This window comes from Peromyscus californicus, unplaced genomic scaffold (assembly GCF_007827085.1).
Source record: "Peromyscus californicus insignis strain IS unplaced genomic scaffold, ASM782708v3 Scaffold_3__1_contigs__length_106647218, whole genome shotgun sequence".
NCBI classification, from domain to species: Eukaryota; Metazoa; Chordata; class Mammalia; order Rodentia; family Cricetidae; genus Peromyscus; species Peromyscus californicus.
The window spans coordinates 95460689-95488256 of NW_026294551.1; the positions used below are offsets into that span (position 1 = coordinate 95460689).

The following is a 27568-nucleotide window of genomic DNA, read 5'->3' on the forward strand; positions in this document are numbered from 1 at the left end:
GGGTTGTCAGATATCTGGCTGTCTGATGCCCGGGGCTGCTGGTGGCAGGACTGTCCACCCAGCCTGTCTTGCTAAGCTCTTGTGGCCCTTCCCCCAGATCCTGAGTCGCTATGACATCGCCGTTGTCCAAGAGGTCAGAGACACCCACCTGGTGGCCACTGGGAAGCTACTGGATGAACTCAATCGGTGGGTGACAGTGCTGGGCCCACCTCCGGGGAGCAGCCAGCCTCCCTCCCTCCCTCCCTCCTTCCTTCCCTTGGTGCTCCATGGATGGAACCTTGCTGCCAGCTGCCAGGAGGTTCCTTCTATGGTCCCAAAGGACTTTGGTTTCCTTTATCCAGGGACAAACCTGACACCTATCGCTATGTGGTCAGTGAGCCTCTGGGCCGGAACAGCTACAAGGAGCAGTACCTTTTCTTGTACAGGTAAAGTCCTACGCTGTCAAAGCCCGAGAATACAAGCACGGGATGTAGATACAACCCCAAATCTGTACTGTAGAGGATGAGGGTGGTCTAGAAAGCCCAGGGTACCCAGGGTACCTAGGAGGCCCTTACAGAGTAGGGGTAGCAATGTATATTACAGGGAAAGAGCACAGGGCCACAGGACAAGGTGAAGGCCAGGTGGGCATCTACTCTGATGCCTCTCACAGCTTGTAACAAGACAAGAAGGCCTTGGCTTAGCCTTGTTGTGTCAATGGTAAGTATACACCTGGCCTCCCCTGTCCCCAGGACTGTACATTTCTAGAAGGCTGGGGCACAGGCTGGGAGGGGCTCCCAGCTCTACAGTCACCTCCTGCCTGGTCTTTCCTCAGGCCTGACCAGGTGTCTGTTCTGGACAGCTATTACTATGATGACGGCTGTGAGCCCTGTGGAAATGACACCTTCAGCCGAGAGCCGGCCATTGTTAAGTTCTTTTCCCCATTCACTGGTGAGTGCTGCTGGGCTCCACTTTCAGCCTGCCCAGGCCAAGCTGGAGTCACAACTTGCAGCCCACAGTCAGACCTCTAGAAGCCTGTGGCAGGGCTGCCCCCGCACTCCCCACTCCCAAGGACAGTGCTTATCCTCTGGGAGACCGTCACACACTGATCACCCCTGCACGGGGCCCCAGCGTAGCCGCAGGCCAACTCCAGTCCAGGCTGGTCTCTGGATACCATGGTCTTGGCATGTCTATCTCCTCAGAGGTCAGAGAGTTTGCGATAGTGCCCTTGCACGCAGCCCCAACAGATGCTGTGACTGAGATTGATGCCCTCTATGATGTTTACCTGGATGTCCGAAAAAAGTGGGACCTGGAGGTGAGCGCATCCTAGGGCCTAGGGTTCTACTGGCCCTGCCTGCCCCTGGACCAACAGGTGTGTTTCCCGGCAGGACGTCATACTGATGGGGGATTTCAATGCTGGCTGCAGCTATGTCAGCTCCTCCCAGTGGTCTTCCATCCGCCTGCGGACAAGCCCTGCCTTCCAGTGGCTGATCCCCGACAGTGCTGACACCACGGTCACATCCACACACTGTGCCTATGACAGGTAAGCAGTCAGGATGTGCTCGTCCAGCCACAGAATCAATGGCCTTCACTCCCTGTCTCCTACTCAAACGAGGCAGAAACTTTGGTTCACAGGGTCCTGACTTTCTTGTCAGAATGGCTGCAGGTGGATGGGGCCATCTGGGTGTCCCTCACATGCTAGCTCCTGCCGGTGCAGGGCCCTCTTAATGCTCACGGATGGATCAAGTTTGGACCCCCGGGCCAGGAAACCATGACCTGTGTGGGACTAGAGGGTGAAGGAGCCTTGTCCTCTGATGTCCTACAGGATCGTGGTTGCTGGAGCTCTCCTCCAGAGGGCCGTGGTTCCCAACTCAGTTGGTCCCTTTGACTTCCAAGCAGCATTCGGACTCACCAAGCAGCTGGTACGTGTCCTTCCTTCATGTGGTTTAAGCTAACCCGAGTTAGTGAGAGCTGACCTGAGTGATTCCCGACAGTGCTCCTGTTTCCCACACGTCATGTGGGTGGAGGTGGTTTAGGTCAGGAGCAGCAAGACTTTCTACCTGCTCACCCTCTCTGGCCCCATGCCCTCCCCGGCATCCCACCTCTCTAGGCTGAAGCCATCAGTGACCACTACCCAGTGGAGATGACCCTCAAGTGAACCTGATGTTATCAAGCATCACAGCCATATGCTTGTGGTGAGGAAGACTCCAACTGTCCAACCAGACATGTATGGTAGTAGTGCAGCGTTCTACTGCCCAGGACAGACAGAACGTCCACCATTTGGACTAAGAAATACTGTTTAATTGAGGTAAATAAAGCTGAGCACGAGCAGTTGGTGGCATTATCTGTGCATCAAGTCCTTCCTCCCCAGGCATCTGTCGCCTGAGATCTGGGTTGCATACTAGGTCCAGTCTCTGGGCTGTCAGTGTTTCTCCAGGGCCTTGACCAGAAGGTCATTCAGGCGGCCTACCATGGGCCGGGGGTCATCAACGAGTCCTGCTGCTATCATGGCGTTCTCATAGATCTGAAATGGAGGGATTGGACAGTAGAATCAGGATCAGGGGTTCAAGTCCAGCCTGACCTATAAGTGACCCCTAGGAAGAGAGCGGCTTCCTACCCCAAGGTAGACAAAGAGAAATGCAGTCCCTCTCACCTGATCCACCAGTAGCTGGGCCAGCTCCGGCTCGCGCTCTCTCAGCTGACTGAGCTTCTTTATTAGTGTGTGCCTGTGTCATGGAAACCAAGAGGGAAGTCAGCTCTAGTTGAGCATCACAAACCCAGAGCTTCTGCTGCTACGTTATGATTATTAGAACATTAAAAACTACAATGGATCTGTTCAGTATGAAGAAATACCCAGATTCTAGAAGTCACCCAGACAACAATCACCGTAAGAGTGTCAGTTATCACCGGGCGGTGGTGGTGCAGCCTTTAATCCCAGCACTCAGGAGGCAGGGGCAGCGGATCTCTGAGTTCGAGGCCAGGACAGCCAAGACTACACAGAGAAACCCTCTCTCATAAAACAAAAACAAACAACAACAAAACTATGGAGCTCTTTAAAGAATTGATTCCACAGAAACCCTAAAACAGCTAAGGCTTATAAATTTGATTATAACAAAATTAAGCTCTTCCTGTTATCAAAAGACACCTTAAGATGGCCAGGCGGTGGTGGCACACGCCTTTAATCCCAGCACTCAGGAGGCAGAGCCAGGAGGATCTCTGTGAGTTTGAGGCCAGCCTGGTCTAGAGAGCGAGATCCAGGACAGGCAACAAAACTACAAAGTGAAACCCTGTCTCGAAAAACCAAAAAAAAAAAAAAAAGATACCTTAAGACAACAGACATTTGAAACTAAAGCCAGGCATAGTGGCACACACCTTTAATGCCAACACAGGAGGCAAAGACAGGTAGAGGTCAGCCTGGTCTACATAGCAAGCTCCAGGACAGCCAAGGCTACATGGTGAGACCATCTCAAACAAACTAACTACAGATGAACACCAAAGAATAGAACTCAGTAGGAGAGAACTCTGGGAAGACAGGTTCTAAGGCAGTCACTAAATGTAAGGTGTTCACCCCATCATAGACCTGGGGTCCCCTCTGTGGGGACAGGCTGAAGCAGCTCACACTGCCTGGACCACTGAGGACTCTACAACCTAGAGGAGCATGTGTTCACAGTGACCCAGTTCCCACAGCTCCAAACTGGAAGTCACACAAATGTCTGTCCTAAGGTGGATCCACACAGTGAATGTTGAGAACAGTACTCTGCCATGAACACCAAGATCCATCCCATGAAGTTAAAAATGGCCACTGCCACAAATGGCTTTAAGGGCAGAGAAGGCAAAAGACAAAAAACAAAACGACAAGAGGCAAAGTGAGAAAACGTCAGGTTTGTGGTTTAACTCAAGTAAACAGAACTCTAGAAGGGAAATGGGAAACAGATTAGATCAGCAATGTTCTGTTTAAACTTCCAGGGAGCACCTTTTAACTTCTGCTTAACTCCAAGGGCCTTCTCTTACAACCATCCTTACATCGCACACACGCTTTTTTAAATGCTCTCCAGACAGAAGATCCTTGGCTCACACAATCTGTAGGAGCCCCTGACAGGTGTGGGCTGGAGGCTGGGCACACCTGGGGTTGATCTCCAGAGTGGGCTGGAGCAGCTGGGCACGTTCCTCCTGGGTCTTGGCGAGCTGCTGCATGCGCAGGAAGTGCCGGGCAGCCCCCATCTCCAGCACGGTCACCATGGCAGGGTGGGTGTCCAGGCGGAAAGTCACCTGCAGGCAAGGCCCAGGATGAGGAAGAACACAGTAGTGAGGGCCCAGGGCTGACAGGGTCTGAAGCAGGGCCAAGTTAACCAGGCCACTGGGCAGAAGGCAGACCGGCCCTATGGTGGCACCTGCTTCTATATCAACTGCTCCAGTAATCTGTCCAGGCTATGATGACAAAGATCACAGCTAGATGTCCAAGGGGTATGGACTGGCTCCGATCCTGCTCCCCAGTGGCTAGAAGACCCTTTTGCGTGGAGAGGCAGAGCCTGAGTTGCTCAGGTGAGGCCTCTTCATGACAGGAGGCACAAACAGGACGCTTGTGTTAGTGAGGGCCTCAGGAGAGTAAGACCAGGAGGAAGCCAAAGCTCAGAAGCACCCTCCTGAGGCCTAGACCCCCTGGGGTCTCGAGACAGTACAGCCTGGCAGGCTTGAGAGTGACAGTGCCAGGCAAGACAAAGCTTTGACGGTGAGATGCTAGTGCCTGGTGGAGTCCTACCCTGGCTCCAGTGCCATCCTGTGGACCCCAACAGGCCAGCATCTGACAGTGAAGGCAGGCTCTGAGAAGACACCAAGCTCCACAGTAACTGCAGGGAGGCGTTACCTTCACGTTGGTGACACGGGACCCCAGTGCATTCCTCATCCAAGCCATTAGCTCTTCTGCTTCCTTCTCGGACAGGCGTTCACCAGCTGTGCCAGAGAAGTGAGTGAGTCTAGGGCCTAACCACGGTCTCACTTTGTGGGGGCCATTTAGCACATTCCTGAGCTATCTCTAGCTCACTCCCCAGGAACTAGAGATAGAGGCTCTTGGAAATGCCTTTCACTGGCACTGAAAACACTTGTGGTCATCCTTGTCTTCTGTAAATTTTTTAGGACTTTAAAAAGAAAAATCTGAGCCCAACCATGGTGGCACAGACCTGTAATTCCAGTACTCAGAGCAATGAGGCAGGAGGATCAGGAGTTCATGGCCAGCCTGGGCTACAAAATGAATGCCTATCTAAAAAAAAAAACAAAAACCAAAAGGGTAGGAGCAATTCCAACTCTCTCCAAAAGTCTAGTCAATTGCAGGACCCTCCATAGGAGGAGCATCATCAACTCCTGGGCCTTGACATTCCCCACTACTTGTTAAGATGGCCCTGGGGAAAGTGACAGTCTCCTGCCCAACGTTCCCATGGGACCATGCCCCAGAGAGAGATGGGAGTCAACCTGGAGATGTGTCCTCAAACTTGTCTTCCTTGTAGTGGTCAACGACGATGTCGGTCTCCACAGAGATCAGCTTCTTCTTGTCAAACTCCCGCAGGTGCAGCAAAGTCAGTTCATCGAACTGCTCGAAGCAGAAGAGCACCTGGGGGCATCCAAGCCGATGAGCGCGCAGACGCACACGTTACACATCTACCTAACGACAGCCACATCCCAGACAGGGCTCTGCCTCACACCACACAGCCTACAGGGCCTCAAACACAGTCAGTCACTTTCTCCACACAGAGTTGGGAGTTCAAGCCCTTCCCTCAGAGCTCAGACCCTCTAAGATACCATCTTTGGCCCGGCAGCAGGCCAGAGCCCACTCACCTCAGTGTGTTTCTGCTTCATGGCCTCGTAGTACGGTGAATGCTCAGCCAGGTGACGGTTAGGGGCACACAGGTAATAGATGTTGCGGGTGCCAGCCTGCATTCGGCTGGCATAGTCTGATAAACTGGTCAGTTGCCCAGCAGGCAGGGCTGAGGACTCGTACCGTAGCAGCCTGGCGATGTCCTCCTACAGACATGTGGATAAATCACCGCTTACCCCAGAGCCGAGACCGAAGCAGCGTCCCCAACTCTGATTCTTGATGACTCCCTGGCCTGTCCCCCAGACACGATGGTGGACTCAGAGTTCAGACAGGCCCATGGGCCCCACTGTCCGTGGAAAAACCTTTTAACCTAGGTGGCTTCCAGAAGAGCTGGGCAAACTGTTTCAGGGTTGCCAGCCTCCATGTGTGGCAGACACTACTCTGGGGCCTAGTATCTTCTCTCTGTCCTCAGTGACAACTGGACCCAGACAAAAATTCCACATTTCCCAGCCTCCTTAGAGCCAGGAGTGTTCATGGTACCAATTCTGGAGTATATAGCAGAGAGAGGGCCTTTAGGGAACAGGCCACAGATATGACCAATGCAGCCCATACCAGCAGTAAGGCAGGGCCGTGAAGCTGCTAGCTTGGATGCTCCCTTATCCAAGCCACTGGCACCTCTGACCGTCCCAGCACAAGAGCCTGGGGAGAGGGTGTGAAGAACAATCGGGGGCCTTGGATGCCAAGTAGACAGAGGCAGACAAAGACAAGGGTTTTCAGGCCTGCCAAGGCAAAGTCAGCCACATCCACATCAGGGCGCATCTGGCTCTTACTGCTCTTACTGTACAAAATCCACCTAGTGGACACATGTACTGAGCACTTAGAACAGGCCCTGGCCCAGCAAATGCTGTGAGCTAACAGTGAGCTCAGGAGTAGAGAAAAGGCTCAATGGTTACAGGAGTTTGCTGCACACGCTTGCTGAGGGCTGGAATTTAGATCCTAGCACTCACACAATTGGGTGTCTCATACACCTACAGCCCCAGCTCCAAGTTGGGGCTTTCTGGCTTCCAAGCAAATTAAGAAAATATAAGTTCCAAGTTTAGGGAGATAGAGTGCCTTAAAAGACATAGATGGGGGTGAGAGAAGACCACCTGACACTCTCTGGCCTTCATGGGTACACCTGACACATGTATGCACACACACAGACGCACACATCAATGAATAAATCTTGAAAACTGAAGTCAACGGGGGTGAATGGTATCACACACTGAGTCATAAGTGCTCCCAAGGGCTCTGGCACACTGACGAGCTCATGGCTAAACAGGCTAACAGGAAGTGGGGACCTTAGGACTGGGGTGTCCTTGTTCACAGCTTGTTAGCTTCCTGTCACCACACGCTCCTGATGCCTCACCAAAGCCCCCAAATACCAAAGGCAAAGGGTCACTGAGTGAAAATCAATCTTTCCTTCTCCAAGCTGATCCCCTGACTCTTGTCACAGTGATGGACAAACAACAAACAGAGACCTTAACAGACAAGTACTGCCTGACCTGTTGATAATCTGGTGGGCAGTGATGGATTTTACAGCATGCAAGTGATACTTCAATAAAAATGTTCCAAACTGTTTAGGAATCAATGCATCATTTTTCAGCAATTAGCTGTATAATTAGCTAAATTCCTGGCCCCAGTGGGGTGTTAAGGACTCTACCAAGAACACAGTGACTACTGGCTAGGTGTTGTCATCTCGACACAAGCTACAGTCATTTGGAATGGACTTCCAACTGAGAAAATTCCTCCACAAGACTGAAGGCAAGTCTGTGCGCATCTTCCTCACTAATGATTGATGTGAGAGGGCCCAGGCCACAGTGGGATGGTGCCAACCCTGGGCAAGTGGTCCTGAGTTGTACAAGAAGGCAGGCTGAGCCAGGTGGTGGTGGCGCACACCTTTAATCCAAGCACTAGGGAGGCAAAGGCAGGTGGATCTTTATGAGTTCAAGGCCAGCCTTGTCTATAGAGTGAATTACAGGACAACCAGGGGTACACAGAGAAACTCTGTCTCGAAAAACCAAATAAAGAAAAAGAGAAATGTAACTAAGACAGTAACTGTACCCCATCCTTACCCTGCTTTTCTGTATTCTCCTTGAACCCACAACACCCCTCTTCCTGCCAGCTGCTGGGGCCAGGGTCAAGGGACAAGAGGCTTGGCTTTACAGCTCAGAGCACAAGGCCTGTGGGACAAGGGTACGTGATGGCTGATCTTGACTGTCACCTTGACTGGACTCAAGTGCCTGGGAGATAGCAAAGCACACCTCTGGGTGAGTCTGGGAGGGTGCTCCCAACCTCTTCCCCAGCACCAAAGGATTCCAACAGCTTTGTACAGATCGAGGCTCTCCATTGCTGTTCGTTTCCCCTAAGAAAATCAACTTGAAAGAGCCACAATTAAGTGAGGGGAAGCACTCGTTCTGAGTGTGGGTGGCACCATGCCAGGGACTGGGGCCCAGGTAAAAACAAGAGGAAAAAAGAGATAGTCAGGAAACACTGGAGTTCTGTGTCTCGGCTCCAGCCACATCTTCCTCTCCACACCCAACTGGAACCTCTGTCACCAAGAGCAGCTCCTTCTATACTTGTTAGAATCCCAACACAGTTAGGGACATATGCTATGTCTATTAGGAGACCCAGGAGCCCAGAGTTCCCACTGCTGACCCCTGGCAGCAGAGGGCAGGTGCCCACCTGCCTTATCACCATGTCCAGGAGAGCCTCCACCAGTTTCCTGTGTAATAGGGCCGAGGCCGACCGAGAGGACCGGAAATCAGCCTACCTTGATGTCTTGCTCTGCAGTGGTCACAATGCCCTCCCTCATGAATAAGCCATAATCTTCAAAAAACTTGTCATATTTTTCAGCATCTTTCTTACTCTGGTCAAGGAAGAACTTGATCAATTTCTGCTGTAGAACATCCCGGAGTTTCCTAGAGAACAGAAGTTACTGACTGTGAACAGGGCTTTCTAAGAAGTACCAGGGCCACAGGGGCATGAAAAATGCACAGTGCACTAGAAACCGAAGGAACAGGCCCAGCAGCACACCTGCAGCCAAACAGAAACTACAGAACACAGGAGACGCTGCGCTGGCCCCAAGAGAGAAGCTCACTGTACCCTGCGGAGAGTGGCAGTGCAAACTTCCAGAGGACAGCCAGCAGTGGACATCCTGAGACGGTGTCTACCCTGAGCACCAGCAGGAATCACGCATCAGAAAAAAGGAGAGTGACTTCCACTGCAGACCATGACAAAACAATTCTGAAGAGGCTCAGGGTTAAAACGGAGCAAACACTGCTGAAGCCACCAGAAACTGCCACCTAACAATCCTAGCGAAAGGAAGCAATGGCTGAGTCAGAAAACAAGTCAGGCGGCGGCGGCGGCGGCAGCGGCAGCGCACGCCTTTAATCCCAGCACTGAAGAGACAGAGGCAGGCGGATCTCTGAGTTCAAGACCAGCCTGGGCTACAGAGTGAGTTCCAGGACAGCCAGAGCTGTAACACAGAGAACCTGGTCTCGATAAAAACAAAAACCAAACCCAGGAAAAGCCCAGTAGGGATAAGGTACAGCACAGGATGTGTGCACGCCAAAGCGGCACCTCCACCACAGAGCTCCTCGTAGTTAGGTCAGTACCGTGTACATCCATGACCTGGGACACACTGAGTAGGTTACATGCACACGGTGTAGTTTGGCAAAATGTGACTCTGTAAGCAGGCCATTTTGACATTTTGACTGCATCATCACATAAAGGCCTAAAGCAGTTTTATTCATGGTGTCAGGGTCAAGTGCACAGGAAGGGCTTTGGTCAAGGACGGTCACCGTCTTAGGTTTTCTATCGCTGGGATGAACCAGAGCCATGAATGCCAGCCTGGGCCAGCACAAGGGGCACAGTGAGCCTTGCTGAAGGGACAGTTAGCACAAAGGCAGTTCCAAACCAGAACAATGTACGAATACAATACATCCAGACCGGAACACATGGTGCCCTGACTAAATGGGTCGTCTGTCCACAGGCCATGCAAGTGGTAAACATTTTTAAGTATACTGAATACCATACAAAGGGTGTCTAGCATGTATGAATCCCTCAGTTCAATCCCAACACCACCTTTAAAATTTCATAAATAGGTGAAATACTGAAGATTTGCAGAAGATTACAGCTACATTCTTCTAAATAAAAAAGTCGCCCCGGTTTGGGAAAGTGGCTCAGTGGTAGAATACTTGCCTGGCAATAACCTGTTTGTAAAAACAAACAGACAGAAACAGAAGAAAAAAACTAAAACAACCCCCCAAAACAATGATGTATGTGTATATGTACAAACTTACACACCTGCACTTCACATGACACTCACTGAGAGAGAGCAAGAGCACCAGACGGAGAGAAGCCTGGAAGACATCCCTTTACCCCAGCGTCAAAGAGAACGTCACTAGTCGAGGGACAAGTGAAAATCCCCCCCACCCCCCCACAGGACCAACCTCTTTCTTCCCTGGGAGCATCACACATTTCCAATGCAGGACCCTCTAGAGAATGCCTGGCCTGATGCCACAAGGATGCCACTTGCTCTGGGGAAAGCAAGTGAACGGGGACTATTTCCTCAGGGCTCGACAGGACCACTGCCACCAGGAGCAAAGCAGTGACGGAACTCGACATACCACAGACAGCTCCCCTGCTGTGGTTACTGTTCCTTTTCCAGGAGGAGAGAGGGTCACAAGACTTTCTCAGGACAGAGACCAACCCTCCCTTGAAATTCCAACCATTCTCCTGCCACAGTCACAGAGCCTTGGAAATGCTGAAGTATGAGATGTGGGGAGTTGGCTGGAGTGGACTTGGTGCAGCCCCCTGTGAGTCGCCATGCTCCTATGAGGTAACCCCAACTGTCCCCACAAAGCAGAACCCGACAGTCTTTATTTTCCCTGGCAGCTCCCTCTCTACCCTGGTACATTTCTTGTGTCTCCCAGGAGACACAACATCACAAAAACGTGCATGCTCACAACCTGAGGAGCAAAAGCTCTAGCCCCAGTGGGGCTTGAGGACAGACAATAGCAATGACAGAGCAATGTCAGTCGCTGGTTCTGAGTTCTACTGGGAAGAAAGAAGTCTTTGTAGGTTGGCAACACCCCAACACACAGAGGAAATGGCATCAGGAAGACACCTCTGCCTCAGAGGGTCCAAGGAAGAAATATTTGTAGCCCACTCCCCAACTCAGGAAGATTCTGATTCTTTTTTTTTTTTTTTTTTTTGGTTTTTCGAGACAGGGTTTCTCTGTGTAGCTTTGCACCTTTCCTGAAACTCACTTGGTAGCCCAGGCTGGCCTCGAACTCACAGAGATCATTAAAGGCATGCGCCACCACTGCCCGGCAGATTCTGATTCTTTTAACATTCTGACTAAGGCAGCTGCTTCTGCACAGGACTGACCACCAGCCCTGACACACAGCAGGAAGGAAGTGCTGGCGGAACACCCCTCTCTGTCACTTAGGCTCCTGAGGAGAGACTGCCTCAGTGCCTGGCGCTGCTGGAGGATGAGCACGACCTCCCAGTCAGGCTGGGGAGCTAAAGCCCGGCCACCTCACCCCAGGACTCTAGGCTGTCTCCACACAGGTCAGGCCTGACCTCTTAGTTTCAGAAGAGCTTCCCAGACCCAAATCAGCTCTGGGCTTGGTTCCAGGGTCACCCCTGCCTCACCCAACTCTGAGACATGGTGCCTAGAGTCTCTCCAACTGTAGCCATACCTAGGCTGGGTGGAGGGATGGGTCAGAGCTGGGGTCATCTCCCAACACCAATAATTCTTCAAAGACAGCCCACGATAGCCCACGGCCTTCTTCATTAGTGGAGAGCACGGCAGCAGTGCACTCGCCTCTTTAGGGGCGTTCCGAGCCCATCCTGTGTCGGCATGTATACCACGGCACCCTCCCCACCAGCCGTGGGAAAGCACCATCATGGGCCCGGAGCTGCCCTGCACTGCTGGCATGCATTCTGCAGCTTTGGGTTCACAGCATCAGAGTGGGCTGAGAAGAAGGACCAAGTTCTTTCTTCATTTACTGTACGTCTGTATTTAATGGGAAAAGTAACTTGTGTTCCACCCTACGAGCCTGGATAAATAAAATATACCTACTATGCAGTTGTTCCAAGTGCTTCCCAAAACCTGACTTGGAGCGCCTGTGACCAAAGGGGGCAGCCCAGCCTGGCCCTTCACAGCTCCACTGCCTCTAGGCTCAACCTCAGCCTAGCCAATCCCAAATTCTTCCTGACCACAGAATGAATAGTTGTTCAACAGTAAACCTCAGACAAAGGTCAGGACATGGGGTCATGGCGGGATGCGGCCCACAGGCCTCTCTTCTCCCTCTGGTTTTGGCTCTGGAAGCCACACCTGGACAGAAGGACAGACAGACTACGTAAAGGAGTGCCCTCACGAGAATACCAGGCCAGGTGCCATCGAGGCTTACCGGATGAGTGCACTCTCCTGCAGGAGCTCTCGGCTGAGGTTCAGGGGAATGTCCTCACTGTCCACCACACCTGAGGAGACAGCAAACATCAGAACCCCTGTACAGACGGGACCTCAGCCATTAGCTGAGGTCTTCACATTCGGACTGCCCTCTCCTCACTTTCTGGCCTCATGGGAACCATGGGTAGTAAAAGAGGGGCAGGAAGGGCAGGGGAGCGCTGCTCCTCAGTCCTGCACAGGGTGGTGGGCAGTACAGTAGTCCCAGGGTAAAACCGTCTAAGGGCAGGACTGGCCTGTGCAGGGGGTTGGTGCCTGTTGGGGCACACAGGAAACATGTTCTGGCATTCAACTTCAAAGTACTAATAAGCTAGTGTGTAATCTCAGAATTCGAGGGACTGAGGCCTGAGCTACATATAAGACTCTGTCTCAAAAGAAAATAGGGGTCTAACTGTATCATGGATAGTGTTGGTCTTTGTGCTATGAAAGTGAATGCTGAACTCTGTACTGAACTGTAATCTCATGTCCAGCATAACTCAGGCATAAATCTCAAATTCAAGCCAAATTTCTAAACATGAAAGAACTCAACGCTCCTCTGCCTCCTTGATCCACCAGTATGCCTCGGCTGTTTCCCAGAGACGCTGCAGGCCCCTGCGTGCTGCGTGCCGAGTCCCACTGGCTGATGGTGGTTTGAGACAGCAAATGCAGTGTGCAGCATGAGGACACATGACCATGACACTGAGGACACCAGGTCCACACCAGAGCTTGGGTGGCAGCAACAGTACCTCGGACGAAGCGCAGCCACTTGGGCAGGATATCTGTAGCCTTGGTCTGGATGAGGACCTTGCGGCTATACAGTGCCACGCTGGAGCCTAGCTCCCTGCTCACGTCAAACATGGATGGTTTCTGAAAGGAAGGAAAGGATATGATCAGGTGGTAACAGCAGAATTCTCCAGATAAAGGGAAGGTAGGATCAAGGACAGCATGGCAGAGAGCCAACAGCTCCCTAGGCCACACAGTGATGCCCTGGGGCGAACAAGGCCAAGATGAGAGAAGAATGTACCTAGTCCTCACATGGGTCAGCTCAGCTACAATCTACAAGTGCTCTGGAGGAGATGGGGCACCCTCCCCAAGCTGCACCCAACAGAGGACACCAAACAAGTCTTCTATGTCCCCCAAACAGTCACATGTTACCAGGAGTCAGAAGCAGCAAACCAGAGCCTCCAGGCCAAAGTCAGCAGAGCCTCCCAGCACACTGCAGGATGGGGCCTGGCCCTGGGAAAACAGGACTCTCTCCCAACACATGAAGACACGGAGTTGGAATTTGGGCATTACCGGTCCCATGGCCTGCAGCCTCACTGGTCCACTGAGGCACCGGCTGTGAGTTGGCAATGCTCACACTGGGATCACAAAGCCAAAACCCTGCTGGCCTCCCTCTTAGAAAACACCCACTGCCTTAGCACTGGCTGCAGCTGCCGTGTGGGCTGATTCAGGAAGTCCCAATGAACTGACACTCAGCATTTCTGCTAATCCATGGATGTCAATAGTCTGACCTGAATACCTCACTCACGGTTAGGTAGGGCCAGTGCCAGCCCAGCCCTGTTCCAGAGAGCAATATGAACTGAGTGCTGCCAGCGTCCACTGAGGAGGCAGGAGTAGAACCTGACTAGACATCCACACTGTGGACTTGGCAGAGCTGCAGAGCTGTGCTGCAACCCAGGGAGGCAGAGGGGAGGTGGGGGCAGCAGCAGTCTGCAGACGCCTCAAGCCTGCACCACAATGGCAAATACACACACTGGCAACTATATGCAGCTCTTCTGAGGGAAACCCCCCCCCCCCCACCGTGCGCTGTGAGTTAGTCCTGGACCCAGGGCAATGCTGTGAACAGCCAAGTACCTCACCGTCTCTGGCACATAGAAGATGCTGCGGATGTTGAGTGGTGCATCTGTCTTATAGTGCAAAGTGAAGCGGGGTTTGTCATAGGCCTGAGCAATGTAACGGTAGAATTCTTCATGCTGCAACTCACTGATGTCCTTTGGGTCCATCATCCAGATGGCCTAAAGATTGATATCAAAACGGAAGTGTCATGTTCCAAACATGTTTCTCAATGACTGCATAGACCTGGGATGAGACCCACAGACAGACCAGCAGGTATTAGGAAGCCCCCACATTGGTGCAGGCTGAAGGTGAGTGAGATACAAAAGGCCCTGGAACAAGAGCGCCTCCCTGTGACAGCATGCTGGGAAGGACTAACCAGGGGACTGGGCACGGGTATACTCAGCAGAGACAACAGGCAAGCCAATACATGTGATCTATCATGTATCTATCCGAGAGATGGAATACCACTCAGTCACAAAAAGGAACAAGGCTAGGCCTGCTACAGTGTAACTCCACTGATACACAATGTTCAAATTAGGCAAATCCAGAAAGAGAAAGTTGACTGTGGCTGTCAGGAAGGTCTGGGGATGAGAACTGCTAGTGGACAGGCCTGCTTTTCAGGGTGCTAGAAGTGTTCTAAAACCAGTTGCGAAGGTATAACTGGCTGTATAACACAATTACCACTCACTAAGCTGGGCGGGAGAGGCACTTTGTGATATGTGACTTATACCTCAAGGAAAACTGTCTGTACCCCTAGCTCTCATCTCTCCTGTGATTCTAAGCAATGTCCCCCTATATTCACCTCCCTCTACATCCTTGAGAGGGTGTCTGCAGCTGCCCGAGCCTCACAGGCAGCCCAGGGCCTCACCTGCAAGGTGTTAATCCGCCTTCCGTTAAGGTACAAGGGGAAGCTGACAAAGTTACTGTACTTTGTCACCACATCTGGAGGAGAGAGAGACACAGTGAGAACCAACAGCCCCCAGGGAGGTCTTGCCTGTTCTGCACAAGGCAGGCAGATGCAAAGCTTTAGACAGGCACAGACCCCTCCGGTCACCATTCACCATGGGAACAGGAGGCCATCTGGTGGCACAGGGTCTGCTCTGAGCTCTCAAGAGCCCTCAGTGAGAGCCAAGAGTTGCTGAAGTCGTCCTCACCTCTCCCCAGCCCTCAGAAGGCCTAGGTTTCGAAGGCTCTGCCCAGAAAGTGGCAGAGTCCCCGGATCTCAGGGCACGACAGACTTCTAACCCCAGCAGGAAGCGACAGAGGCTGCACAGCCCCACCACCGAGATTCCTGAAACAGGGCTGGGGGGACTCATTTTCCACAGATGTGGCAGCTGAGTGGGAGGCTGAGTCCTCTCCTGACCCGTCTGTGCTGTGCCCATGCCCCTCATCCAGGCATGTCTGCCTTGCAGGTCTACCTGTCCTTACCTTGCACCCGGGACTCGCTAGCAAAATCTTTGCAGTCTGACTTGAGGTGGATGATTATTTTGGTCCCAGGTCTAACTCCTGAAGCTTCAGCGATTTCAAACACTCCAGAACTAAAACACGAAGGAGAGCAGAGTTAGTTCCACAGCTTGCTAAGAAGCCTTGTGGGGCAGGTTCAATCACTTCCGTGGGATTTTCACAAGTGGAGCCCACACTAGAGTGTAGGAAGGAGCAAAGACTGACTGCCCTGTTCTTCCCTTGTTCTCCTTTTTTAAACAGAATCTTGCTAAGTTACCCAAGCTGGACTTAAACTCATGATTCTCCTGCCTCAGCATCCTGCATGCTGGAATTACAGCTCTGCACTACCATACCTAGCACTCTAGCTTCTGACTCTGGCAAAATCCCCATGTCACCGAACAGATATTGGGGTCAAGGACAGCTGCAAATTGGTACAGGGTATGAGTGCTGGGACTCCTCAGTCATCCTGTCACCCTTTATGAGAACCTCCTGGGCACATGACTGGAGCAGGCCTAGCTCAGCTCCACATGAGCACAGGATGCTGGGGAAGGGGGCTCATTCTATGTGGCTCATGACTAGTAATGGCTAGAGGACCCCCAAGGTGAGCAGAAACAATTTCAGAAATGCAAGTAGAGGTAATGTCCTCTGCTCTTCCATCAATCCTTCCCTGCTAGCACTGTGTAGTGTCCACTATGAACTGCTCTCAGGAATTTGCTGAAATACAGACTAAAGAAGGGTGTGTGCAGCCACCTTCCAGGCCCAGGAGTGTGCAGATGAAACTAAAAACATCTAATTCAGGGCAACCCATTTAGAGACCCCTGCAGGGAGCCCTTACTCTAATTCTCAATAAAACCTTGCTAGTTTGCCCTTAAACAAACAAACAAACAAACAAACAAAAAAAGCAAACAACAACAACAAAAACCCATGTGACGCAGAAAGACAAATGCCTTCTGTTTTCTCTCATTTGTGGATATTGACTTTGAATTTTCAAGGTGCGCTCATTCTGGAATACCCACAAGGTCAGGAAATTATTAAGGAGCCACAGGCAAGGTGGGTATCACAAGAGGGGAGTCAGAACACAGTGGCATAAAGGGTTAAATGGAGGGATGGAAGGAGAGGGAGAGGAGGGAATACAGAAAGGAATAACTTAATGCTAAGGACATTTCAAAAAAGTCCTATGGAAATGCACTACTACAGACACTTCCTAAAATACACACACACACACACACACACACACACACACACACACACAAAAAAAAAATAGTTTAAACCCATTACCTTATAATGGAGCAACAATGCCCCTCCTTAATACACAGGATAGCAAAACACCCAGTGCCGGGAATAGGCTACCTCTTCTGGAGTTGTTAGCTAGTGAGTTTCCACATACCACCCCCCAACCAAAACATTACACATTACTGCCAATGCTCTTGGTTACCCTTCAAAGTTTACGATAAGATCTTACTGCTGAAGACACCACACAATGAGTCATAGGACATGGAAAAATCAAGCTGGCACTCACCTGGAAGCTTCATCTCTACTGGCTAGCTTTCCTAGTGCTGGAAGGTGCTGTGCACACTCCCAAGGAGAAAAGAAATCACCACCCTTCCCCAGCTGTGAACCCTGAAGCTGCAACGATGACTGTGCTGGCAAGACACACCCACTGGCACAACAGAGCCACGAAGGTCACCAGAGTCACCAGCTACTGTCTGACTAGACTTGAGCTCAGTCCACAAGCTGAAGCCCTTCCTTACCTGGCACAAGTTTTCAGGGAAGAACTTGTGACCAGGCAGGTCACAGGCCCAGGGGAGAAGCTAGTTCTACTACTCTGCTGAATGGACACAGTATTCAACTGACTTCCAACAACTTACAGTCATACCCACAGATTGGTGCTTCTGCCAACCCTCATCACAGAAGCTTTTGTTCACAACATGTGGTGGTTTCAATGAGACTGGCTCCCGGAGGTTCATGTTTGAATACTTGGTCCCCAGTTGGTGGAACTGTTTGGGAAAGATTAGCAAGTGTGGTCTTGCTGGAGGGGTACCACTGGGGCAGGTTGGGAGGCTTCAAGAGACTGGACCATTCCCAGCATGCCCTCTCTGCCTCCTGCTTGTGGATCAGGATGTGAGCTCTTATCCATTCCTGCCACCGTGCCTATGCTCCACCATCACGGACTTCAACGCTCTAAAACCATCAGCCAATTACACGTTTTCTTTCCTCTATGGTCTTGGTCGTGGTGTCTATCACAGCAACAGAACACAGTAGACAGCAATTAACAGGGAGACCCACACTGTTGAGAGCGCAGAGAACAGGAGACTGGAACGCTTAGCCATAAACTAAACATCTATCTCCCAGCCCTTCCTCCTAAGGCTCAGGGTCAGTGTGAAGAGGGACGGAAAGACTCAAGAGTCAGAGGCAGCTACACACAGGCATGCACAGTAGAGGAGACAGCGTGCACAAGACCCACAAAAGCTCGAGCCAGACACATCCCAGCGTGGGAAGGGAGGCGAGCACTAGCTAAGGAGGTATTTGCAATTGAGAGCTGCTCAGAAAGGGAAAATCACTTTTAATTTTGTTTTTCGAGACAGGGTTTCTCCGTGTAGCTTTGGACCCTGTCCTGGATCTCGCTCTGTAGACCAGGCTGGCTTCGAACTCACAGAGATCCGCCTGGCTCTGCCTCCTGAGTGCTGGGATTAAAGGTGTGCACCACCACTGCCTGGCAGGAAAAATCACTTTCAAGGTCATCTGGCAGGCAGCCCACTAGGAAGGCATCCAAGAGTATATGAGCAGCACAAACTGAACTTGATATGCGAAAAACAGAAAAAGAGAGAGAGAGAGAGAGATCACCAAGTCGGATGGGTTGGGAAGAGGGGTAGGTCTGAGAGGTGTGGTTGAATATGACCAAAATCCACTGTATGAAATCCTCAAGGAACTAATTAAAATTGAGAAAATCAGAAATCAAGTTTGGAAAGGTGGAAGTGAGCTTCAGTTTGGTTAAGGCTCACTCTCTTCAAATGAAGTCTGAATTTATTGTCCCTAATCACCTTCTCAGACATCACCCCAAAGTGTATGTGGGAGAAGAAACTATCTGAGAGCAGAGTGCCTGTGCTGGACAGAAGAGGGTGACAAGGTCAGTCCTGTCTTGGGAAAGGTCCCACGCAGGCTTGCCCCCTGACCCCAAGGAGCTGGGTAGGTGACTGCGTCAAGACTAGAGAACATAAAGGTCAGGAGGAAAAAGGGGGTTCCCACAGCACCAAGGCCAGGGAAGGCTAGCTGCAGCCTGGGGCACCAGAGGAAGGCCTGTTCTTTCACTGAACTACCAAGAGCCTAACCCAAATAGGACAGTACCACAGAGCACAGTGACCCATGCCCAAGGCCACTTGGCTTCCCAAAGCAGTAGAGTCAGGCTTCACATAAACAGCCCTCAAACTGTACAAATGCATCTTAAGAGACTTCCAACTCTTGCTGGATACAGTGGTGCACATCTGTGATCCCAACATTCAGGAGCTAAGGCAAGAGGACTGTTGTGGGTTCAAGGCCAACTAGCTACATAAGGAATTCCAGGATAACTTGTGCTAAATAACTTGTGCTAAAGATCCTGTCTCAACACCCCCAAGTCAACTCTGCAAGCTCCTGGGGAATCTCTAGTTTGTGTGCCAAATGACATTAGATTCTGAGTGCCATGAGGGAAAGGGACATTGCCTCTGTTAGGTGGGCCCCTTCTTACTTACCCATCTGAAAGCCACTGGTAACCTGGGCTCTCTGGGGCCGCTGAGCGGGAATAGACCTCAACTTTGTCAGCCACCATGAAGGCCGAATAGAAGCCCACTCCAAACTGGCCAATGATCTTGCTGCTGGTCTCTGCCTGGTTCTGCAGTGCTTCCAGGAAGGCCTGTGGTAGCAAAGACTGCTCAGAGAGGCTGATCCCACCTGGGTTGTGCCTAGCACGGTCCTCTAGCATATGTCAAGAGCGTAGTTAGCACTGCTACCTTCTCTGCCACCCTACATTCTCATAAAGGACTAAGTCAACAAAAGGTGGAACAAGCTGCCCAAGGCCATGCAGCTGGCCCAGGCAGGGATATGGCTGTACGCTATTCACACTGCTCATTGCCAACAACTTCATGTCATACTGGACAGGGTAAGAGGCAACCTGACCTTCTGGGTCGGCGGGCCCAGAGGAATTGTGAAAGTTGTCGGGGTGCCATGTCTCCTGGGCTCTAAACCTTGTGGGAAACAGTACAACCCTGGCATACTGTCCCTTGGTGCCCTGGGGTATAGTTCCAGGGCCAGGGTACAAGATCCACGGATACTAAGCATCTTCTCTAAAGTAGTTTCTCTATAATCTGCACTCTCCACCCCCATCCTGAAGACCACCCCTGCTTACAGTACCTAGAGTATAAACAGTCAGAGCACACTGTTTAAAGAACAAGTGTGTTCAGGACAGGCCCACTTTTTATAAATACTTTCACTTTGGGGTCCCATAGACACAGAGGATAAACACATTCTTCTGCAAAACACCCCAGTGTTCAACTGGCTATCCTCCCGTGGCCAGAGTCCACTGCTCTGGCCTAAGCTGGCTGTCCAGAACATCCTGCAAAGATCTGTCTTCCACATACATGCAACACGGCAACTTCAGCACATCTGGCCAGCGCGATCAATGAGCTGATGGTCCATCTCATTTGTTTTCATTCATTTAAACCAGCACGTGCATCTCACAGCTGGTCTCTGAGATAGTGCAGACTAACCTCACACAAAAACTCAATAAAGAACTTCATGGGCAGAAGTCACAGTACAGAAATTTTTTAAAGTAGAAATTCCTGTGAGACTTATTTGGCTTATTAATGATGTCATTTACACCAACAGAAACAGACAGAAAACTACACAGGATGCAGAGGTCAGTGCAGACTTCTGGCCTCTGCTGAGGATCCCAGGATAGAGACATCCTGTCTGCCCAGCATAGCATCCATCACACTGGGACTACTAATGGCTGGCTGACCCGAGAGCCACTGCAGCTGTAGGCAGGGTGGCCCAAGGTCATTCTTGAAAGCAATGCTGCTTGGGAGAAGTGTCCACCTCTGCTGACTGTCTGGGTCAGGCCTTAGCTCAGGGGGTGGCTGAGAGCTAACTGGAAGATAAGTATTAGGAAATGGAATGGCTCCTCCTGGACTTGGACAGGCAGGCTTCAAAGTGATCATTCACTACGCTGCAGCTCTGAGCAGCGACTTCAACCTCGCTATAAAATGAGGCCACTAACAGAAACCTCTCTATGGTCTCACAGTGCCCACCCTGGAGGGGAGGGACAATGCTCTAGGCTATACCTACCTTTGACCCCGATCTGGCGATTGTACCCAGGTTGGACACCAACTCCTCCTGTGTCATCCCGATGCCAGTGTCCTGAAGAGAGAGATACTGTCACACACAGTCCCTGTATAGCTAGGCCAAAGCACATGGACAGCACCAGGATTACTGATAGTCTCTGTGACACTGGGCAGGCAGCGCTGAGGAAGCATACTACAAGCTCATCAGAAAGTCCAGTCCTGTCAGTTTGCAATATCAGAGAACTCATCACTGAAAACACCCCAGGCCCAGGGTGCAGCTCAGTAGTTTAGCTCCTTTGTGGAGGGCCTGGGTTCCATCCTCAGCCCCCAAACACAAACAAAACCAATCCTGGGAAGAAGGAACTAAGTCAGCAAGTCAACATGTAAACATCCAGCTCCCATCACTGAGGAATACCCTGGCCACATCCATCCTCTAGGGGCTCTTCTGACCCAGAACAATTGAGGCAGTGATTACAACTGTGGCGTCCTGTGCAAAGTGAGGGTCCTCTGGGGGCGGTTTAATCCTGCAAGCAGGAAGGATGTCCTGCAGTCCCCTGGCCAGTGCAGCTCTCCTGTGGGGCCACAGGTCTTCTCCTCCTGCAGCAGACCTCTGCTAGATCCTGTTCATCTGAAGGGGAATAGGTCATGGGAACTACACCCTCACACTGCCCATAAAATAGTAATAATAAATAAATAAATAAAAGTCAAAGGCTGTGAGTCAGGTGTGCTGACTGACACCTGTAATCTCAGTATTTGGAAAGATGAGGCACAAGGATTGAGGTGTGTTTGAGGCCAGCTTGGGCTCCTTGCTGAGTTCCCAGTCAGCTTGGGCTCCAGAACAGAACGCTTGCCTGGCTTGCTCAAGGTTGGGTTCCATCCATGGGAACACACAGACATACACCAAACTCAAACTCCAAAGAGGCCTGAGGAACCTACTGGCATGGTGTTACTATTGCTGTGATGAAACACCGTAACAAAAGGAACTTGGACAGGGAAGGGTTTATTTCTTTCACAGTCCCATATAACAGTTCATCATCAAAAGCAATGAGGGCAGGAACTCAAGCAGGGCAGGAGCTGATGCAGAGACCACAGAGGGGTTGCTCATCATGGCTGCCTCAGCCTCTTTTTTCACAGAATCCAGGACGACCTACATAAGGTGGCCCCACCCACAATGGGCTGGGTCCTGCCCCATCAATCACTACTTGAGAAAATGTCCTACTGCCGGATCTTATGGAGGTGTTTTCTCAATTTAATCCCCTCCTTTCAGACAACTCTAGCCTTGTCCAGTTGACATAAAGCGAGACAGCATACGGAGGCCATGTAAGGACACAGAAAGATGTGTGATGTGCTAATTAATGCCTTGGTCATGGGTTGCCCAGTGTCCAGACTGTGATAGTACTTTCTGCCATTCATAAACTATCAGGTGACAGCATTCTAAGCAGATACAGACTCAGCCACTGCATCTGTGCAAACCCAAGGTCTCAGCCATTACAGGCTCTTCTTCCTTCAAAGTCCCACCACACCCTACGTGAGTTCCTCACCACAGAAACAACTGCTTCTCATCAATCCCTCACCGATGCCCCACCACACAACTGAAGAACACTCTAGATACCAATGTTTCATCAACTGAGAACGTGAGAAAAGCACGGTCAGAAGCAGTTTCTTCTTCCTCTGGGACGTCACTCCAGGGCAGTATGAAGGGACTACGGCCCTACTGAGGGCTTGGGCAATGACGTCAACACAGACCAGAGCAAGACAAGAACTTCAACACTGGGGGCTGGATGGAGGAGGGGCTAGACATAGCATAAATACGGTTCTCACATACGCAATTCTCAACAACCAAGTAAGTAGAAATGAACAAGCAAGCACCTTTGACAACCAAGCTGGAACAAGAAGCCGTGCCAGCAGTGGGCAGCGAGCGCAACATTGCTGGACAAAGTCTCAGTGCTGTCACCTGCAAGCTCATACCTGTGGCATGGACCAGGACCGAAACAAAAGGCAACAAAAACCTTCTAACTAATTCTCTCCAAGCTACTAGACTTAAGTGTCCAAGATATAGTCTGAATCTTTTGTTGTGGAACATGAAAAATTATAATTAAGAATGATTTAAAATTAATTTCTATGTAATAACTGTGCCAATAAACTTATACAAAACTTGGTTTCTAGTTGGTCATTAAATATCTTAAGGAAATACTTATCTTGGTATACCAGGATTTTTAAAGCTGCTCTTGTTCTGGTTTGCTTTGAGACAGGGTCTCAATATGTAGCCCAGGCTGGCCTTGGATTTGTGATTCTCCTTCATCTCCCCAGTGCTATATTATATTCAAACTATTACAGGTGTATGCCATCCCACCGGCACACTGGAACTTTCTACAGACCCCTAAAAAAAATGTTCCTGTTAGGCTGCTCCAAGGGAGAAAACGCACCCAGTACTCTCTGCTTCCGACTTGCTCTGCATTCCTCCCAGGCTGACCTGTAGATTGACCGCACTCCAACGACAATCTTCTCAAGTTTTATATGACTTGACAAACTGACTCAAAATTTATACAGCAATCCAGAGAACTTGGAATATTTTTCAAAAGAACTATCTTGAGATGTGCTATAAAGTAGTGAAGGTAGAGTGCTCTGGGAACGCGGCTGACAGGACCGGAAGCCGGTGCAGTGTGCCACTGCGTTTCTCACCACAGTTCCAGGATGATGCAGTGGAGTGAACTTCTTAAGACAGTGCAGAAATGGTAACCATGGACACAGGGTCAATTCCAGCCCTCACCTCATACCTACACGGAAGTTCACTGCAAAGTATCACAGATCTTAATGGAAGAGCTAAAGTAAAAAAACTTCTAGAAGAAAACATTTTCTGAATGTTTTCTAGAAGAAAAAAATATTGTCTTTTTCAGAAGCAAAACTTTCCCTTCAAATCAATAAAAGCATACAAGAAAATAAATGACGAGAGCTGGGGAGACGGCCCAGCAGTTAATATGCTTACTGCTCTTGCAGAGGACCAGAGCTGGTTCTGAGTACCCATACGGTTAACTCCACTTCCTGGGGATATGCTGCCCCCTTCTTGTCTCCTCAGGCATCTGAATGCATGTTGGTGTGCGCAAGCACGCACATAAGCGCACATGCACATAAATAAAAATAAATGCTTCTTTTAAAAAGAGAGAAAGGTGGCGGTGGTGCACACCTTTAATCCCAGCACTCAGGAGGCAGAGGCAGGTGGATCTCTGTAAGTTTGAGGCCAGGCCAGCTAAGGCTGCACAGAGAGACCCTGTCTTACAAACAAACAAACAAAAAGAAATGATAAACTCTGACCCAAGGGTACACAGAAGTCAGCGATGGAGAACTTACTTAGTGTGTAGCAGGCTCTAGGCTAAATCCCCAGTACCACAAACAGTACAAAGAAACCCCCCACAACTCTCACTCTTCGAAAGAGACCACTGAAGTAATTTTAAATTTCCTTCTCTTCTGTCAGTGCCTGAGCTTCCTAAGGTGGGTGAGTGACTGAAAGCAGGAGTCCTCAGACTGGAAGAATGGTCAGCACAGCACTTGGGCCAGCTAGAACTGGAATGCATGCCTCCCTGACTCTGCTCAGTCTGGTTGTTTCTTGAGGAGGAGCTAGGTAATGCCGAGACAGAAGTACCTGGATGGTGATGGTGCCTTTCTCGGCATCAGTCTGAAGGTGAATCTCCAATTCTGGCAGCACCTGCCCTTCAGACACCAGCTTGTGCCGCAGTTTCTCCAAGGCATCGCTGGCATTGGAGATGAGCTCTCGTATAAACACCTAGGGAATGGAGCAAGAGGCAGAAGGTGAATGGCGCTGACTGAGATCTGACTGGTGAGTTTGCAATGGCTGTGGCTGAGGACCTGCACACAATACCCAGACTCCCTCGGTGGATGGCATCTCCTCAGCACATGCTCTGTAGCAAACCTCTCCTTTCAGGATGTTCAATGAAGGCTGAAGTTACATGTGAACTCAGACTTTAAGAAGCCTGTGACCAGCCCTTGACTTGCGCAAGATGGTAAACATCTCCAAATGTCTGTCTCTCTTACTCTATGAGAAAGGGACAGTGCCAAGCCAGGCCCAGTGGCAGAGGCTTGTAGTCTCAGCTGCTCAGGAGGCTGAGGCAGAAGACTGTGAACTCAATACTCGATGAGAGGAAGCCTGGGTAATTAGTGAGACTCTGCTCTCTACCCCCAAGAGGAGGTGAGGCTGGGAACGCAGGCAGGACACTTGCCTGATGCACACCAGGGCCTGGCTTCAGTCCCGACCACCATGAAAAGAGAAAATGCTGCTTCATTTCATCCAGGGGGCCAAACACGAGCCTCAATCTTTCACAGAAAAGGAGGTCAGAGGCCTCGATTACACACACAGCTCATGAAAGCAGACAGGAAGGGGTAACACGAGACCGAAGAGAGCGCTTCCCAAAGAGCCTTTAAGTCTGTGAAACAGGCACATGCTACTTCAGAATCTCAGTGTTCGCTGCACTGAGAGAGCAAGTTCCCCCTTTTCAGGTTTCTCTTTTTTTGATTCTCATGTCTCAGCTTCCCAAGTGCTAGAATTCCAGGTGTGTACAACCACCCTCTGCTGGTGGCACTTTTCTTGACTTTTCCCAAGTCCTGTCACATCTACACGGATTTTGTTTTTGTTGTTGCCACTGTCTGGAGACAGTCTCTCTGTGTTGCCCAGGCTGACCTCAAACTCATAATCCTTTTGTCTTACTCTCCCCAGCACTAAGACTATGGGCATGATTCTCAGCACCCAAAAGTGAATGTTAATCTCCTCAAAGAGAATCTCTAAAAATGAAGCGCAGGGACACGTGTCTGCAATGTTAGCACTCACAGCTGGTGTGGCAGAAGCAAGGTGGAAGGATGGGCGAGCTGCCATCTTCCAGGAATTTTTCCAAATGACAAAACACAAAGGAAAGGAGGAGAAGCACCAGAGACATGTCCTCCAGGCCTTTTAGAAAGCACAGATTGTTCTTTCGGTCACACACATGCAAGTCCACAAGAAGGGTGCTAGACATCAAGGGACCAAACACTGTTCAAAAAGGAATGCCCCATAAATGTTTACTGTGGCAAAACTAGGGACTACAATGTCACCTAGCATGCTGTTAAACGCGAGAGTGCCACTGAGAGAACTAGCATGCTGCATACTGAACATATTAAGCATTCTGAGAGCTCAGACAGCTTCCCGTCATGGGTGAAGGAAAATGGTCAGGAAAAAAGAGAAAGGCATCGAGGTTGAATTGAAGTGCTGGCCTACTGCACCCACTACTCCCACCCTGCCCCCACCCCCTTGTTCAAAAGCCAGTGGTCCTGAGTATTTGGGGCCCTGATGGACATTCCTAGCCAGGCTTAAAGTGCAAAAACAAATGAAAGCCCTACACTGTATAACAAAGTGACAGGCCAGGCCAACAAGAGAGCTAAGTAGGTATAGGCACTTTCTGCCAAGCCTGGAGACCTGAGTGTGATTCCAGGACCCACAAGGTCGAAGGAAAGAATCCACTGACCACTGATGAGTACTATCGAATATGCACACACAAAATAAATAAAGGTGAGAAAAAAATAAGTACAAGGTCATTCTTAGCTATAGAGGCGCATAAGAGGCCCTGTCTTGGAGAACGAAGTAAAGTTCTTCTGCAGCACGCGCTCTCTGGTCGTCACTACAGAGGCACAGGCCTGCAGTCTGAGGAGGCGTGCAAGCACAAGGGCTTCAAAGCAACTGTCGTGCCCGAAAGAGCAGAGTGGATGCCTGGGCCAGCACTGGGAGACGGAAAGACCATCAGCAACATTTAATTAACTCCCAAAGTCGACCTGGCCCAAAGAACCATCTGGTATACTGATCTGAGAAACTAAAACAGACACTGTAAGAACCCCTCATCAGTGGACCCAGAGTGGGGCCTGTCCTCAGCCCACACCTCACGCCCTCTGACGGCAAGCACAGGACTTAGATTTGGCACTTTCCTAGGATGGCATGGAAGCAGCTTTGCCAGACCCCTGACCAGCTTGGGGAGTGATGCACACATATCTTACCTCTTTTTCTGAGTACAGGGAACGAGCGACAATGTCCAAAAGTTTCTTTGTCTCTGCCTGGAACTCATGTTTGGAGACAGAACCTGGTAATGAATCATTGACACAACCAATGAAATTGCATTTCCATTTTTGTACCTTTTGAAAGAATGGGTAAGGTCCTGACTCTTAAACACAGAGGAATGACTGAGAGAAGTGGACACTTAAACAGACTCTTTCAGAATAAAGGACATGGAACAACTCCGCAGCCATAGAGAGGGCCACGTGGGGACTAAGTAAGGCTTCAGCAAACTGTGGAAGCCGAGTTCCTAGAGTGTGTGGTTGGAGACCCAGGTTGGCCTTAGCTACCAGGTTCTACTGTGTATTCTCCAAAAGAATTTGCCTAATAAATTATTCAAAAAGCAAAATTATAAGAAAGCCTCACTTGTCAACATCAACAGTTCTGTCCTAGTTTCCATCAAAAGCCAGAAGTGGAGCCCCTGGGCCCCGGAGATGGCCCTTGGGCCTGGAAACAGCCTTCCTGTCCTGCAACAGCTGGGGCAGTATTCCCTTTCAGTGACTACCACCACTTGTCATTATTGCCAGGTGGCAGCTTTTTCGGATGACCACCAGAGGGGGCAAGACACAGCAGGTGATCGCCAGGAGTTGCAGGCGTTGAGA

At 50.5% G+C, this 27568-nt stretch overlaps 2 protein-coding genes across 7 annotated transcripts in view; one reads left to right on the top strand and one right to left on the bottom strand.

Annotated features, from left to right (window-relative positions):
• Dnase1 (deoxyribonuclease 1) overlaps positions 1–2201 on the top strand; it is a 32324-nt gene extending 30123 nt beyond the window's left edge. For 5 of the 6 annotated variants that reach the window (XM_052759237.1, XM_052759242.1, XM_052759240.1 and 2 more), the window contains exons 3-9: positions 98–186; positions 342–425; positions 812–927; positions 1179–1291; positions 1365–1519; positions 1802–1898; positions 2087–2201. In XM_052759237.1, coding sequence (XP_052615197.1) covers positions 98–186; positions 342–425; positions 812–927; positions 1179–1291; positions 1365–1519; positions 1802–1898; positions 2087–2134 — 702 coding nt within the window. In that variant the 3' untranslated portion in view covers positions 2135–2201. Of the gene's footprint in view, positions 1–97; positions 187–341; positions 426–811; positions 932–1107; positions 1292–1364; positions 1520–1801; positions 1899–2086 lie in introns of all 6 variants that reach the window. The other variant, XM_052759243.1, reaches the window with a different exon arrangement.
• Positions 2202–2255: 54 nt separating this feature from the next.
• Trap1 (TNF receptor associated protein 1) overlaps positions 2256–27568 on the bottom strand; it is a 32562-nt gene continuing 7249 nt past the window's right edge. The window contains exons 3-18 of the mRNA XM_052759236.1: positions 26912–26994; positions 24519–24659; positions 20883–20954; positions 19292–19452; positions 15549–15658; positions 14989–15062; positions 14144–14299; positions 13028–13148; positions 12247–12316; positions 8598–8745; positions 5806–5991; positions 5443–5581; positions 4841–4926; positions 4100–4245; positions 2630–2702; positions 2256–2500 (exon numbers count right to left, since the gene is read on the bottom strand). Coding sequence (XP_052615196.1) covers positions 2399–2500; positions 2630–2702; positions 4100–4245; positions 4841–4926; positions 5443–5581; positions 5806–5991; positions 8598–8745; positions 12247–12316; positions 13028–13148; positions 14144–14299; positions 14989–15062; positions 15549–15658; positions 19292–19452; positions 20883–20954; positions 24519–24659; positions 26912–26994 — 1868 coding nt within the window. The 3' untranslated portion in view covers positions 2256–2398. The remainder of the gene's footprint in view (positions 2501–2629; positions 2703–4099; positions 4246–4840; positions 4927–5442; positions 5582–5805; positions 5992–8597; positions 8746–12246; positions 12317–13027; positions 13149–14143; positions 14300–14988; positions 15063–15548; positions 15659–19291; positions 19453–20882; positions 20955–24518; positions 24660–26911; positions 26995–27568) is intronic.